Source organism: Staurois parvus, unplaced genomic scaffold (assembly GCF_062004578.1).
Source record: "Staurois parvus isolate SC_StPar_1 unplaced genomic scaffold, SC_StPar_1.0 ptg000334l, whole genome shotgun sequence".
Taxonomy (NCBI): Eukaryota; Metazoa; Chordata; class Amphibia; order Anura; family Ranidae; genus Staurois; species Staurois parvus.
The window spans coordinates 341,141-357,804 of record NW_028318130.1 but is presented as its reverse complement, the minus strand read 5'-3'; the positions used below and the strand labels follow the sequence as shown (position 1 = coordinate 357,804).

General features: G+C 41.6%; 1 protein-coding gene across 2 annotated transcripts in view; it reads right to left on the bottom strand.

Annotated features, from left to right (window-relative positions):
* CLCN3 (Cl-/H+ antiporter 3) overlaps positions 1-13,485 on the bottom strand; it is a 132,279-nt gene extending 118,794 nt beyond the window's left edge. The window contains exons 1-2 of one of the 2 annotated variants that reach the window (XM_089684023.1): positions 13,279-13,485; positions 2,627-2,802 (exon numbers count right to left, since the gene is read on the bottom strand). In XM_089684023.1, the coding sequence (XP_089540149.1) occupies positions 2,627-2,786 (160 nt within the window). In that variant the 5' untranslated portion in view covers positions 2,787-2,802; positions 13,279-13,485. The remainder of the gene's footprint in view (positions 1-2,626; positions 2,803-13,278) is intronic. The other variant, XM_089684025.1, reaches the window with a different exon arrangement.
* Between the last annotated feature and the right edge of the window lie 3,179 nt (positions 13,486-16,664).

Sequence of the window (16,664 nt, the reverse complement as noted above, 5' to 3'; positions counted from 1 at the left end):
AAAAAGCAGCTGGGGTCGATGCACCAGAAAGATGAGGACGTGCAAGTAGGCATTCTTGATGTCCACCAGATTCATAAAATCTAATAGATGGAGGCAAACAATGACTGACCTGGTAGATTCCCTGCAAAATATTCTGCGAGTGGATACATTCAGTGCATTCAGAGCCAGGATGACGCTGATGCCCCTATTTGCTCTGGCAAAGCCCTGCGGCTTTGGCTTGGTGTAGTCCAGGTACATCCTTCAAGGCTATGTGGAGCACCAAACAATCCGGAAAACTGCAAAAGTGAGCACTTTTGGCTCTGCAGTATCGGAGAATTCTGAAAAAAGGCCTGATAAAAACTGAGCAAATTGGCTGGCAAAAAGGTTTAATGCGGAGCGCCACCCAAAAGGGCAAGTTCTGCTTTCAGCCTCTGTCCCCTGCTCCCCATTAAGAATTGGCACCTTTGGGGAGCAGGTATCCAAATTTGACAGGTACCCGCTCCCACTTCTGCTGCAATCGCCTGGACAAACGGAAGCGAAAGTTGTCCTCCACCTCCCTCCCTCCCTGTAGTCTTCTGGGACACGTGACAGGTCCCAGAAGACTACAGGGCCATTCACAAAGGGCAGCGCTTCTCGCGCATGCGCAGTGGGCATATGGCTATGAAGCCGCAAGCTGTCACAGCCGGGTGCCCACACTATAGATGCCGGCACCAGGGAAAGAAGATGGCTGGTGAAACCAGCGGTGGGGAGGACACCACTGGACCGAGGGACAGGTATGTGTCTGTATTTTAAAAGTCAGCAGCTACAGTTTTTGTAGCTCATGACTTTTATTTTTTTTTTTCAGCTGGAACTCCGCTTTAAGGAGAGAAGATGTTAATTACCTTGTAAACCAAAAATAAACTGCATTATAGGAGCAGGAGGGTCTACGACTAACACTTTTCTTTGGCTGTGCCGATCATCTTGTGGATTGCAGTATAACCCATACAACTCTGAATTCCTTCTTCTATAATTTCCCTCAATTAACAATTAAGAAAAGTACCGTATTTATTCGAGTATAACGCGCACACGTGTATAATGCGCACCCCTAATTTTCGATTAAAAATCGGTATAAAATTTTGTTTCACTTTTTGAAGAACCAAAAATATGAAGAACACTGAATTGTGCAAAACAGCAAAACAGCAATGCTTACCGTAACGTGTGGGCGAGGCGAGGAAAGGAAATGAAGAGGCGACCATATGTTACAGCGGATAAGAATTCTCACCCCCAGTGTATCTCGCCAGTTCGGGCCGCCCACTGTACGCGACGAGGGGACATAGAAAAAGAAAAACAATCCCCTGTTTTCGCCGCCCCTTAAAGGGGCGGGGCCGGCACAGGGGACGTTTTTTTTTCTTCGCCCTCGTGTACAGTGAGCGCCTGCGCCCTCAATGGACCGGCCGCCACTGCGTCACCCCACCAGTGCATCTCGCCAGTTCGGGCCGCCCACTGTACGCGACGAGGGGACGTAGAAAAAAAAAAAAACGATCCCGTTTTTGCCGCCCCTTACAGGGGCGGGGCCGGCACAGGGGACGTTTTTTTTTCTTCGCCCTCGCGTACAGTGAGCGCCTGCGCCCTCAATGGATCGGCCGCCACTGCGTCACCCCACCCCAGCCCTCGTTTATAACGCGCACCCAAACTTTGATTTCTTTTTTTGGTAGAAAATTTTGCGCGTTATACTCGAATAAATACGGTAAGTTGTGGATGAAACTTTAAGGTGCAGCCCACTGTAGATGTGCATTGGAGCGCAAATGGCAATGCATGGAAACACAATGCAACACATGTACATATTGCTGTGATCTACCTTATCACATGCAATGCAATGTGTGTAGTGGTGTGAACGTGCCCTAAAAAAAAGGTTTCATTATGCACCATTTAATAGCTCAAGTGATCACATAACATTACAAGCAATATGACTGAAAACTAACAAAAGATAACTCCTTCAAGAAACATTTTAACTAATGCTAGAAAAAAAATTGGAAAGTTTTATTTGTTCATATAACATTAAATAAAATGCATCTTTTCCCCAGGAACACTGGAAGCCATCTTAAAAGTGGAACTACACTGTATCTGAGCACCATAAACCAAAAAAACTCTATTTAAATAATTTTTATTTTTCAAAGCAAACTCCCTCTTCCATCCATGTCTCCATGCTTTACTTTGCTGATTTGCAAAAACACCCTCCTAGTATTTCTAGCTGTAGCAAAATTGAGAAAGGGCAGATGATTAATGTAGCATTTACTTCCTGGAATCCATCTGCCCTTAGCTCAGGCATGCAGGCAGGAAGGTGTGATTAGCTGAGAAGACACCTCCCACACTTATGAAGATTCCTGGGATGAATTACATCATTTGCTTAGACCTGGAAACCAGGAAGTAATTGATGTAAAAAAAAAAAAAAGTTTAAAACACAAGTAAATATGCTATACTTTCCTATCTATTTATTAATGCTAGCAGCAAAAGGATTAAAAACGTTTATGTTGATTGAGAGGGTGAAGTTTTGCTTTATGGTATGTGTCTGCATTTAATTTGGAATGCAAGTTTTACAATGCTACCTCCTACAATATGAACATGGTTATTGTAGGGTGAAAAAAAAAAATTACCATAAAAGACTTACCAAGTAAGGTATCACCATCTAGCAAGTGGTCATCTTCCAGGGTATGGAAGTCCATCATTCCCCCAGCTCCATCCAGGAGTTCCTCGTCACTGCTTGCACTAGTAATACTGTTGTAACTGTTCCGGTAGTAGCTTCTCTGAAACAGCTGCTCAGACTCCATTTAGATGCTTGACCACCTGTTTTTTGATGCATATAATAATCATTAAAACGTCAAAATGATTTAGTTATAAACCTACATCTAAAACGAATTACTAATTTATAAGCAGATATTACACACAGTCAAAATGCTTTTAACCGCTTACTGAACACCATAGAACAGTGCATTTGCGATCCGCAATCAGAAAATGTCTGCAAATGCTCGATATCCCACTTTTTTCAGGAAGGCAGCACAAACGGCATGGCTAATGTGCAGTAACCCATAGCAGTCAGGTCCGGTCAGTCCAGAGATTTCATATAGCTATGGGTTTCTGCACACTGCACTGCTGGGTAGAAGTTACATGCATATATCCTGTGAAGAATAGCATTAGTGTAGAACTGATGGAAGAGCTAATGTGGTTATGATGGTAAGGCCTCCAGCACACCGTAGCTTGAAAAAGCTCAGTACAGCATTTTTTCCCCTTAATGATCTAACATGCAGCCCATTGTTTAAAATATGCCTGAACACAGAGGCACATAAATAAGTGCTGCGTATTCCTGAAGTGAAAAAAAAAAAATCTGCGTTCTCAGTCGGTATTTTGCACCGATACGCACAAATGCATGCAAATAGGTGCATGTGACTATAAATATTAATGGATTTTTGCCCAGGAATGTATTGTACGCATTAATGTGCATATGCACAAATACAAGCATAAATATGCTTTGAATATGTGTGCATACGTGCAACAAAAATGCTTGAAATTACATTAAGAAATGCTGATGCTCAAACATCAGTACCGTGGGCAAGAGGCCTAATATTTATTTCACAAATTTAATGTTGCAAGTGTACAAGTAAAGTTGCCCTAAGATATAGATGACAGTATTCTAAACCACTTGTTTAGTAAGATTAGGCAATAATATATTGTTTACAGAGGCAAACAAGCCTGGTGACTTGCTATACTAGGAGATTAGCAAATAGAAGAAGTTAGAAAACAGATGAAAGTGCTATTGTTTTCCAGTGAAACAGCAACACAATTTAACTCCTCCAAAAGTTACAGGTTTATTTATATTGCAGTGAATGTAAGGCATTGATGTAATAAATTAATCAATTTTCTTTCCTTCAACCATAGGTTGGAGGAAAATAGCTTGATTCCCCCAAAAACACATTCAGTGTTGATGGGGGAATCCTTCCCCCTGAGCTATTTTATACTGACAGAGGGAGATTTTTCCACCACCAGACTGCAACGATCGAACAAAACAAAAAAAATTGACAGGATGGTTATACTGAAGTCGATCCATAGATGGACTTCAGTACAACAAGCCTGCCCAAACAATTTGAAATTCGCACAGTGCTGAACCGGACAAATTTCAATCCATCTATGGCCAGCTGAACGTTTACTAAACATTCTCTGGACCGTGCTGTGGCGAGATCTGTCACTGGCTATGTACCTCGTACACGGCCGATGACAGATCTATGTACCGGGCCCATTGCCAGTACCATGTGACCAGCTGTGACCAATCACAGCAGGTCACATGACCGTTGTATACAATGGATGGCTTCCTTTCATGCCATCCATTGTATACGAGTGTGTCTAGCTGTGAATGGTCACAGTGATCACATGCACAGGCTGGGCCAATCACAGCCCATCTGTATCATGTGATTAGCAGTGGCCAATCACAGCTAGTCACAACAAAAAAAGCTGAATGAATTGATTTCATTCAGTTAAATGCTTGTTTATAGCAAAGAAATTCTTTGCTATAAGCAATCAAATTGTGTAAAAAAAAAATATTGATCGCTTCCCCAAAGTACTGCAATGTTACTATAATAACATTATACTACTTTGGTCATAGTGTAATATGGAAAAAAAAAATCTTAAAAAAAAATTGAAAATAATTATCTTTTTTTTTTCCTTACTGTCACCAGTCAGTGTCCCTGATCACCGCCACACCAGTTATATGGTGACGCTGTACTGCACTGGTGACAGTATGTATAAAAAAAAAAACAAATTGTGAAAATAATTTTTTTTAATTTCTTCATTTTCTGAAAAATTATGCCAAAAAAATTGCAACTTCAAAAAACTCACGATGCCTCTTATGAAATACGTCCAGGGGTGGACTGAACATTTGGAAATTCGGCACTGCCCGAGGTCAGTAGGGGGCCCCATGAGATGCCCCTGGTACCTTTTTCATAGGCTTTTTTGAGTTTGGGCAAGCACACAGGGGCCCCATGCTGCCCTATTGCCCTATGCATCGGACTGTCTAGTTTGCAATAAGGGGTCATTTGGGAGATATCTGTACTGTTCTGACAATTGTGGGCCTCAAGAAATTAGATTGGCTGTCAGTACTTCAGGAATGATCAATTTTCAGATATATCCCATAGTTTATGAACTCTATAACTTTCCTACAGACTAAATATTAAACACCGATTTGAGTTATTTTCACCAAAGAAATGTAGCAGAATACATTTTGGCCTAAATTTATGAAGAACAATTCTATATTTGCAAAGTTTTATAACAGAAACAAAGAAACGTGTTTTTTATTTCAAAATTTTCTGTCTTTTTTTGTTAATTTAGCAACAAAATAAAAACCCCGTGGTGATTAAATACCACCAAAAGAAAGCTGTAGTTGTATGAACAAAATGATAAAAGTTTAGTTTGGGTACAGTGTTGCATGACCGCGCAATTGTCATTCAAGGTGCGAGAGCGCTGAAACCTGAAAATTGGCCAGGCAGGAAGGGGGTAAAAGTGCCCGGTATTGAAGTGGTTAAAACACATGGATTTGCAATATTCTCCACCAGGGAATGTCTGGAGTCACATTCACTGCTTTATAAGCAAACTGTATAATATTTATGACTGCACCAACTAAACCTGCTATTCATTTGCAGCATCTCTTAGCTTTTTGTGCAATCTCTGTGACAGGTGTGCTTTAAGAATACAAATCTGCCAACAAAAAAGTCATAATAAAAAACACATTTTCAACGATCCAAAAAAACAAAACAAAAAAAACAAATCAACTGCTAATGCTAGGCACACTTAGGAGAAACAAGACTTTTCTATGCTTTTAACTTATAGGACACCGCGATCTAGGGTGTACCTGGGGTTCTAATTGTGTTCAAAGATTCTGACGCACAAGTTCATGTAGAGATGGCTGTGTATGTAAGTAGGTGCTGCAGTGTCCAGTTGCTGGAACCATAGATAGTCGGAATAAATGAATGTCACCAGCACACCATGGATCTCCAGAATGGGCCCAAAGCTTTATTCATCGATCACACTGTTCCAGCAGAAGCAACATTTCAGAGCTTTGCATAACCCCTTCGTGAGGCATGTGTCAGATGCCCGATAAAGGGGTCGTGCGAGGCTCTTAAACATTGCTTCTGCTGTAACAATGCGATAGTTGAATAAAGCTTTGGACTCATTCTGGATATCCATGGTGTGCTAGTAACCATCTCTTGTTCTAATTGTATCCAAGGCATTTATGTTATGCACATGACTGCCTATCCAGCTGAATATTACATTGTTCTGAATGACACACAGTGGTCTTTTTATAAAAATGTATGCACCAAATAAACGTGCTGCATGATGGTGGTGGACGGTCCTTCCATACATATCCACCACACCTCTCCTGCAATGCTCCTTGCCATCTTCCCCTCCTCAGAACAGTATCTACACCACCTTGTGAATGATCTGCATTTAGAACTATATATAACTTATAACATTGGCGCAAGTTCTTGAATATTTTGGCGCATGCTATTAGATAATAACAGAAACCATCACAAATCACTCTGCAGCTGGTTGAACAACACATAGTACTTGTTCATTGGCATTTTGTTGGTGCATGGAAAATGCATCAATATTAATCCCTGCACTGTCCGCCAATTCCTGAAAATGCAAAACAGAGAAATTTCGCTTAACTAGAGGGTTCTGTTATTTCAAACCTTTGTGCCCTCTCAGGTGTTGGGGGAAAGTGAAAGAGGCCATACAGTTGACAAGGCAGCAACTATCAGACATCATCCCTAAGCTTAAGTGTCAGGCTCAGACAAGGCAAACAAAGCGAAACATGAAGGCAGAATGATAACTGCAAAAACTGAAGACTAGTATCTTAAAAACATTCGGATTCTTGCTCAGGCCCAATGTTGACTGTTCTCCAGCAGTTTCTGCACTGACAGTTTTCATTCAGTTTCCAGCAGCAGTGATTTTCTATCATTGTGGAAGGGCATGTACAGGAGTTCTCTGCTGCATCAGACTTGATCCACAAACAGAAGACAGAAAACACAGAAAGGCTGAGGTCACCTGGAGGCTTTGAAAATTATAGTAGGCTGCAACAGATAAAAGTATTTTTTCCAAAAAGTTAACAAAAAAAAAACACACACACACACACACACACACAAAAAAAAAGAAACAACCCTTCAAAAACAGAAATAAAAGAAAAATACCTACTAACCTGGTATAAATAGCAGTACATTTTGTAATTCATCTAGACTTCAATTTTAACAATAAATTAACAAAAAACTCTACTGAGATCAATATTAAAAAATAAAGTTATAAAGAACAATGAAAGTTACGTGTAACCAAACGACAAACACAATACATACCCAAAAGGTAATAAATATTTCTAACAAAAGATGCAGCTTTTTCCCCCCAAGACTCAATGATATAGCAGATATCTATGTGAATGAGAGTAAGCTGTAAGCCAGTCTTATGATACGTACTGAACACATGATTCAGATCATATGAGCCAGCAATGCTTTACAGATGAAAACATCCATTTATACAGCAAACAGCACTAGACACAAAGGGAGACTAAAGACGGAAAAAATATCAGACACCAGGAAACATGCATGCAAGAGCTAAATGTATTACATTTCACATTTCCTTTGTACAGATCTGTTAAAGTAACATTCCAAAATACAGTATATGTTCAACATATGTGAACCTGAAGGGACTAGGCTTTGCTGACTTCCATTTTAAAAGTGCTATTTCCATACACCTTACTACCCACTGAATTACTATCCTAAAAGAAGAATGCAGCTGTTCTCCAAAACCCCTCCCCACATGCTTGTCCAGGTCAGTGACTCAGTAGATAGTGAGGCTAATGCCTTTAAAAATTAGTATGTAATGGCAGCTGATCATTTTTTTTTTTTTCAAGTGAACCATTCCTTTGCTAATGAAGAGTCTAATAACTAGTTGCAGACTACACTTCTTAATGATGGAAACCTACTGCTGGAAAATGTAGGTTAAAAAACATCCGTTCAGCCACGTTTGCATACCGCATTTATGCGTGTTTGCATTTAGAAGCGTTTTTTTAAAGATAACCTCAGGAGACCTTCCAAAATGCCCAGAATGCACTGAATAACAGTAAAAAATTAACTATTCAAGACATTTTGAGAGGAATAGAGAGCGCAAAATCAGAGAGAGCAGTATTTATTGAGATCATCTTTTTTTTTTTTTTTTTTTTTTTTTTTGTGGTGTTTGGATGTGTTCCAGCTCATTTCTGTGCAGAAATTATTGCAGCAGTGTCTAACATATTTTCTTTCATGCGAAACCTCAAAGTATGGTGTACCAGGTCCATTTGAGTACCGGGAAACCGCTTTGCATGCATTTTTCATCATGAAAAAAGACTCTGGACAGCATCTAGAAAAGGAAGAGTTAAAAAAAATTTCCAAACGCAAATGTTAATAAACCTGGTTAGCTGCATTTACACACATTTACAAGCGTTTGAAACGCTGATAAAATCTACTCCTGAATGCAAGTTTGGTGTGTTAAAACAAACGACTGTAAACAACTGCCTGTAAACGACATAGTGTATATGGACACATAGGAAAACATTAGGGAGAGTTCAGGGGCTGCTGAAAAACACAGAAAAGCTCCTACACGCGAGTTTATCAGCTGCAGTGTACATGAAGCCTTAGGGCACCCATCCTAACATACCTACTTCTCGGAGTATATACTCGGAAAAGAAGTCAGCAGCTGTAGCTGTCAAGAAAGCAGTCTGCATCATTGTTTCTAAACAACACTGCTAAGGTGTGATTATACAAAGATACAATGTAACATATTGTTACATTTGTATCTTTCTGTTCTTTCATCAGTAGATCAAAGTGATGAACTTAGAGCTACAGATGAAGACAGTTAAAGCAACCTGACAAGTTTTTTTGTTTTTTTTTAAGTAAGTAAAATATTTCTTTTTAACCCCTTATTAACCCTTAGTTTACACTAATCAGCCCTAATAAACTCCCTAGTCTCCTTCTCTCCGATTATTTTCCCGCTAATTTTTTTGTGTTTCTATTATAACTTAATATTTAAACTTTATTTTGTTTGTAAATATATGTATTTATATTTTTTTTCCCAGAATCATAATTTAAACAGACTCAATTTAAACAGGACAAATGATAGACTAAATAGTGTACATTTTATCTGCGGCAACACTATATATTTTTAAACTAACACTGCTCAAATAAACAGTGAGTTTGTTTAGTTTTGTTGTTTGTCCTTTAAAAAAATGTATTACATGCTGTAGGTTAAATGGATCCTGTCTAAATTGGTCCTAGTATGTGTATGTATGAATGTAAGGTAGGGACTTTAGATTGTGAGCCCCTTGAGGGTTAGGGACTGATATATATATATATATATATGTAAATTGACGCCGCTATATAAGTACTTGTAATAAATAAATAATAATAATAGGCAGACCATTACTGAATATCAAGAAGATCAGTGAACTACAAGAGTGATCACTAGCACCCTTGTAGTTCATTGAGAACCACAAGCCATAGAGCTGTGGTAGTGTGGTAATTGTAGTACATTAATTCAATGGGGGGGGAGGGTTGCATGAAAGTCTATGAGACGTGACTGGCGATAATGCTATTTTCAGGCAATATATTGCGGCCACCAATATATCGGTGCATTCCTAGTTTAAACATAAAAATAAAATTAAAAAAAACAAAACAAAACACATGGAATTCATGTTTCCTGGCCTTTGAGTATATATTAAATAAATGTAACAACTAGGTAGAAGTAGACCTTTTTAATTTATTTCCCTGGACCTAGATGGACTCGTTTACATCCCCTTGCCCATAGACTTCCATGGTGTCCAATCAGGTCCGCCTGAAAAACAAGAGAACCTGCTCAGACCATCTGCTTGCAAGGGGCCTTAATCAATAGCCAAAGTGCTTTTTACATTTTATATCCATATTTTCATCATTGCCAAATAATCAGCAGTGGAAAATGGAACCTTTTATTTAAGACAGATAGCACTTGAATCAATCAATCAGAAAACACAAATAGGGGAATAAGGTTATCCTACAACAGGGATATCCAATCTTTTGACTTCCTTGGACCACATTGGAAGAAAAGGAATTGGCTTGGGCAGCACAAAAAATACACTAACAATAAGGATAACTGATGAGCAGAACAAGTCAGGTAGATCACACGTTAAGGATCACTAAAATAAATAATAGTAATTTTTTTTGTAATATTAGTGTAAAACAGGGAAATATAAAACTAGTGCAATTTGACACAGGTTTTGATAAACGCATCCATGTTTGGTTTGATGGATGTCATAGCAATTCTCAAGGTGGGATATTTTTATTTGGGAAGAGAAGTCCAAAAGTCCAGTAAAGAGACTGTCAAGTTTTTCTTCGACCACATGTGTTTGCTAAGTGAAAATGCATTTTTACAATTAAAAAAAAAAAACATTTTTAGGAAGTTAACAATTTTGTGTTGGGCCACAGGTTGGATACCCCTTTCCTACAGGATTCACAGTGTGGAGTTCCTGCATTTCATGTCACTCAACACTAAGAAAGTTGCATGAAATTATTTATAATGTATTTGCTTAGAGAGACACTGCAACAACTTCTGAAAGAATTGCCAAAAACATTACAATTAGGCTCAAAAAGAGTATATCTGAAGTTTCTTACAATAGAAGCTGTTATATTCACCTTTCTGTGGCCCAGGTCTCCAACCTTTGCTCCAGTAAATCTTTGTAGCCTTGGTCAAACTCTGTAGCGTTTGACATTTCTGGGGGTGTTGAATGCCTGTATCCCCTTTAGTGACATATTGGGTTGGAGGAAGGAGCTATCACACGAAGTGGGGGATAGAGGCTTCCGACACTCCCAAAAAAGGTTAAATATAGAAGAGTCTGATGGAGCCTGCAGCACTGGACCATAGCAAAGTCAGGAGATGTGGACCACTGAATGGGCAAGTATATTAACCACTCCACTGCAAAGAAAAAGAACTTTCAATGTATTTTTTTTTTGCCTGATAGGGTCACTTTAAAGTGATTGTAAAGTCACATTTTATTTTTAATTAAAACTTAAAAATTTATACTTGCCGGAGCAATGGTATTGCGCAGAACGGCCACTTAGCTCCTCTACTAGAGTCCCCCACTCCTCGTCTGTGTGTGCATCCATAGCAAGCCACTTGCTATAGGGGCACACACCCAAGCTGGGCTGTGTGCATGCATAGACACACAAAGTGCAGCTCAGTCCTGTCTCGTGCTCCCTCCTCACAGGATTTTATTGACAGCAGCAGAAGCCAATGGTTCCCGCTTCTACCAACAAAGCCTGTGAGACCAGGAATACAGAAGAGAAGGCTTGCAGCTGGGAACAGTGATGAATCCAGTAAGTGTGGGGAAGGTAACAGGCAGTGCAAAGTTTTATTTATCTTAATGCAGAAAAACCTTTAGGCCCCTTTGACACGGGTGGACTCCACCAGCAAATCCACCTGCTCAAAAAGGGGGGGGATCTGTCCACTGAGCAGACGGATGACAGCTCCATGTCTGTTCTACTTACGCGGAGCGGACACAGCCCGCATTTCCGGTTACATCCAACTGTAATCCGATTCCACATCGGTCTGTTTTTAGCAGATCAAATGCAGGTGGGTGTAAATGGACACGTCTGTTTGCATCCACCGCTCCATAGAGGGCAGTGGATAATCTGATTGGATTTTCTAGCAAAAAATAATGACTTACATGTAGGAGAGAATTGTCAGAATTAGCCCAGTAGAGAACTGGATAATGCATTCTCTGCATTAAGATAAATTATTATTATTATACAGGATTTATATAGCGCCAACAGTTTGCGCAGCGCTTTACAAAATGAAGGTAGACATTACAGTTACAATACAATTTGGTACAAGAGGAAACAGAGAACCCTGCTCATTAGAGCTTACAATCTAAGAGGAAATGTCTCGGTGTTTGTATTCCCATACCCCCCCCCCCATACTTACCTGAATTCTTTCTCAATCCAGCGCTGTGCCCATATGAAGCGGCGCTCTCCTCCGTTACATAGGACATAGAAGCAGTTGTGACAGCCATTGGCTGCTGCTGTCAATCAAATCCTGTGAGAACAGAACAGGGGTTGGGTGCTGTGTGTGTCTATGGACGCTCGCAGCCCAGCTCGGAAGTGAGCCTGCAGCAATGCCTCCATAGCAAGTGCCTTACTGTGGTGGTGCATGCAGAAGAGGAGGAGCCAGAAGAGGAGGTTGGGGGCAGGGCTGTGGATAAGGGGGTATCACCATTCCTCCTGCAGGGGGCCCAGGCAGCTGGGTGAATCAGATGTGCGCAAGGAGGTTGGTCGGAACAGCGGACGGGTGATTATTGGAACCGATCCCCTGTATGGCTCTCTCTGCAGCAGCTGAAAGCTGACTTTATCTCCTCTCCCTCCCGTCGGCTTTCAGCTGCTGCAGAGAGAGCCATACAGGGGATCGGTTTCCAGTAATTGCCCCACATCACATATTTTCCCCTGCTGCCCAGTAACCCCGTGTGCCCCCACCCCCACAATGCTGCCAGCTTCCATCCTTTACTTTCCACCGGCAGCTGCAGGCACTAGGACAATAGGGTCCTTCAGGATGGAGAATGGGGGAAGGGTCCAGTAAATATGTCCCATTTACCAGCCCATTCCTTTCCTGAATGAACACAATGAGCGATCAGTACTGATCACTTGCTGCATTCATTTATAACTAAAGTATATGAAACTGTGGGGTGCTGCCAGGTTGGCTTTATGGGGCCCGTGGGTTTAACAGCAGCCCTGGTTGGGGGTGTTCTGTGCCAAACCATTGCACAGAGCAGGTAAGCATACCATATTTATTATTTAAATGAAAAAAGGCTTTACAATGACTTAAAGTGTATTAAATGTCACTCAGGAACCTTGGACCATTCCTCTCATCCCATCTTCCAGAGGTGATCGCCCCTGGCTCACACTCTTGTCCTATGTATAGAGATCTCAGGACTCAAGACAGTGGAGGCCAAGCCAGAGGCAGACTGAGGATGGGAGAAGAGCTCCTCTATACAACACATGCCCTGGCCTGGCCTTCCGACCAATGTCTCACAATGGAGCCCACACACCCAACAATGATGTGAGAGAAAGAGGCTGCAAAAGATAAAAGTTGCCGGTGAGCCTACCACCCCCCATCCCCAGCCACGTCTGCGGTCCTCCATGGATAAGGTGAGCATAGCTTGAGCTCGGTCCATCCTGAGAATGAGTGTCGGTGTATGAAGGTTCCAATAGCCCAGGCCTGTCTTACCTGTCCTGTCTGTCCGGAGGCCCCGCCTGCCGCATCCTCCCCTACCTCCGCTCCAGGGACCGGAGAAGGCCTATCGGGCCGCACAGATGAGTCAGTGCGGGGTCGCAGCAGCTCCGGCGGTCACAGCAATCACCGGGCCTCTGATCTGCCTCTACCTGTGAGGGGAGGAACAGCACTTCCGGGCAGCTGCTGAAGCTGTTGCTAGGGAGGAGGGAGCGTTGCTAGGGAGGGTGTGACACTGAAGCCTGCATCAGCTGACTGTCAGAATTAGGCAGATCGGGTGTCATCTACTCCACCTCAAGTGCCGTAAAGCGATGCTGTGTATACTGCTGCAGCATCATGCCCTATAGACTGGCAAAGGAGTCTGGCTGCAGACTCCAGCTCCACTTTTCACAGGAAACATGTGACCTCCATTCCACCTTTTTTTAAAATTATCTTTAATGTAACAAACAGCCAATGGCTGCAGACTAGTTGTTTGTTACGCTAAAGGTTATTTAAAAAAAAAGTGGAGTGGAGGTCACATGTTTCCTGTCGAAAGTGGAGCTCCAGTCTGCAGCCATATCCCTCTCGAAATTTGGGAAGAGGGAAATGTCATTTCCTTTCAATAAAAAAAATCCTGCTCTTTATCGAAAGTCTGCTTTACTAGTAGTTTGATTAGTCAATGTAAGCAATCAATGAAGGCAATAGCAGAGGGATTACGTGCTAAGGATCATTTTTGGAAAACTATAGAATAGGCATTGCTATGGAGTTCTCCTACAGGTGTCACACAGTTGTACCCTGAATCACAGGATGCTTTTCTTCACATCATAGCTGTTGATCTGCACTGATCATTGCAGGCTCATCACAAGGACACATAGAAAAAGGCTGTGCCCTGTACACACCATAATGCAGAGCTGTGATGGATTGCTGTATGGTTCATAAATAATACAACCTGTATGCATTTTTATGCATCGCAAGCACATTGCAGAGTGTCTCTGCAGGGATGTCGCAACATTCGTGTTACTAAACCCAGGACCCTGAATTCACTCTATCTGGTCTCCCACAGTACACACAGCATGAAATTATTTTATATATATAAACTGCTAAATACCTTTTTTCATCAGCAGTATATAGCAGTCTTGTGACTTCTATCAGTGTCCAGCTGAGAACTGGTTAATTTGTGAGCGGTTTCATTCTCTTACTGTCCTATGAGGTAGCATGACCTCTGACCCTCTGTCCGGACAGCGCTGATTGGCCCTATGCTGATCATCCCGCCCAAAAAACAACAACAACAAAAACATTATCAATACACACCAAAGAGAGCAAGAGCAGACTTGCAACTGCTGCTCTGTAATATGGCAGATGGACTAGGAACAGTGAAAGAAGGGGAGTATCTGAGAAGACAGGATCAAACCATCTTTTTACACAATGCAGTGGAGTAACCCCTTAGGTTCCACAAAAAGTATAACAAGCATGCTTTACTACAAATACAGACTGATTTTACTGTTGTGGGTTAGGAACGCTTTAAAGCAGTATTAAACACAAACACACGTTATATTTCATCATACCAATTCTTAGATGTCATGGCTACATTCATTTGCTTTTTTAGGCTTTCTTTCTTCTACTTTCATCTAGTCATCAAGCCAGTAAGTCTGTTTTTCACATGCTCCAGCTCTCCAGCAGAATGTATTAGCTTACATGAATGAGACAAATCATTTACCACTGGCAAAGGTGATTAAAATGATCTGTTTTTATTTATTTGAGTAAAACATTTATCCCAAAAGAAAAAAAAATGTGTTGCTGTAACGGATTATAAAGTGTGAGGTGGAGTTTGGCTTCAATTTGTTAGTGTATGTAAATCTGCTAATACATCAACACTACCCTCCCTTAAACTGACAATACTGCTGTCTGCTGTGCCTTCTGTGTTCACTCCTCCAGACTGGTGTCTTTGCAATACGGAAGGTGTGTTACTGACCAGATCACCAGGTGAAAACAGAGGGGAAAAAGCCAAAGAACAGAAAATGAATGCAGCTACCACGTCTAATAATTGGTAAGCTGCAATATATTAAATTTTTGGTTTGGGGTTTACTACCACTTTAAATGAAGTGTCAAATGTAAAAAAAAAAAAAGTAAACAGTACGATGCATAGTAATGATGCTTTGCACCAACCATCATTTTTCCTGCACAATGAACCGCAGCATACCAGTGTTTTAGCTTGTAAGTGGGTAGGGCCACATGCCCTGCACGTGCGGGGTACCTTTTGCCGCGCACACTCTCACCAATGCCCAGGACCAGGCATGGACCGCGTTCATGTGACAGTCAAACATTATGGCAGTTCTCCAGCTTAGAGGTGGGCCGTGCACTGTGTGTTGTGATGTACAAAGTTCCCCTGTGAAGTCTTTTATCCCAAGTCACTGCACACCCTCTTATAAAATATTGAATTGAAGAGGAATACTGCTGAGCCCATGCTCTCTCCACTTGTCCAGCGTACCTCTGCCACCTCACTCCCAGTGGCAGAATGGGGTCCTGCCAAGCTCCAGTGCATACCTTGTTTGTTTTGTTCCCTAAATCCTTCACTCTCCTGTACTCCATGGCTGGGCTGCGGGTCTCCGTAACGCAGATTTGGTCCCGATTACACTGGGAAACTGACCGCTGGGGAGGGAGCCAGACCAATGACCCCCTCACTACCAGAGGACCCTCCACCCCACTGGGTACCATGTTTCATGACAAGCTGCTGTACACTTGACACCATTGGTTACCCATAACAAGTGCTTTCCTCCGCCATGTGTCTTGATGTGTTAACCCTTCTTGTAGTGGTGTTGCTTCATAACCCATTTGTGCTTTACTGACCTTAATTCTTTAACATGCTAAGGACCATCATGCACCTCTTTAAATAAATTCAATCCAGGCTTGGAACGCTTGATGCAACTTATACTAAAACATTTTGGTGATGCAGTTCAACATGGACATTGTTCGTGAACATCCCTTGACTAACTCTACTAAGCTGCCCAGGCATACCACAACAAAGTAGTGGTCCACGTTTGGCAATATCCAGAAGCTGGTTGACCTCTGGACTCCCGGTACCTCCAATGGACCACAAGGTGCAGCAGTCCTCCTCTGCAGCAATCACATCCTTCTTCTGAGCAGGCCAAAGTTCTTGGAACCTAGCCTTCCCCCTTATTTATAATAAAGGTAGATAGGCTGGATCCAAAAGCCCAGGAAACACATTAACCCACTCCCAGCCTGGGTCAGCCATTGTCTAGCTATTCAACTTGTGCGCAGTCTGCCTACATGCAGGCTGGTGTGAAAAAGAGCTATGAAAACTGACCTTTTCTTCTATTTGGGGAGGCTGCAGTGCAGCTATAGCAACATCAATTATTTCCTATATTTGCTGTGATAGTGATGGA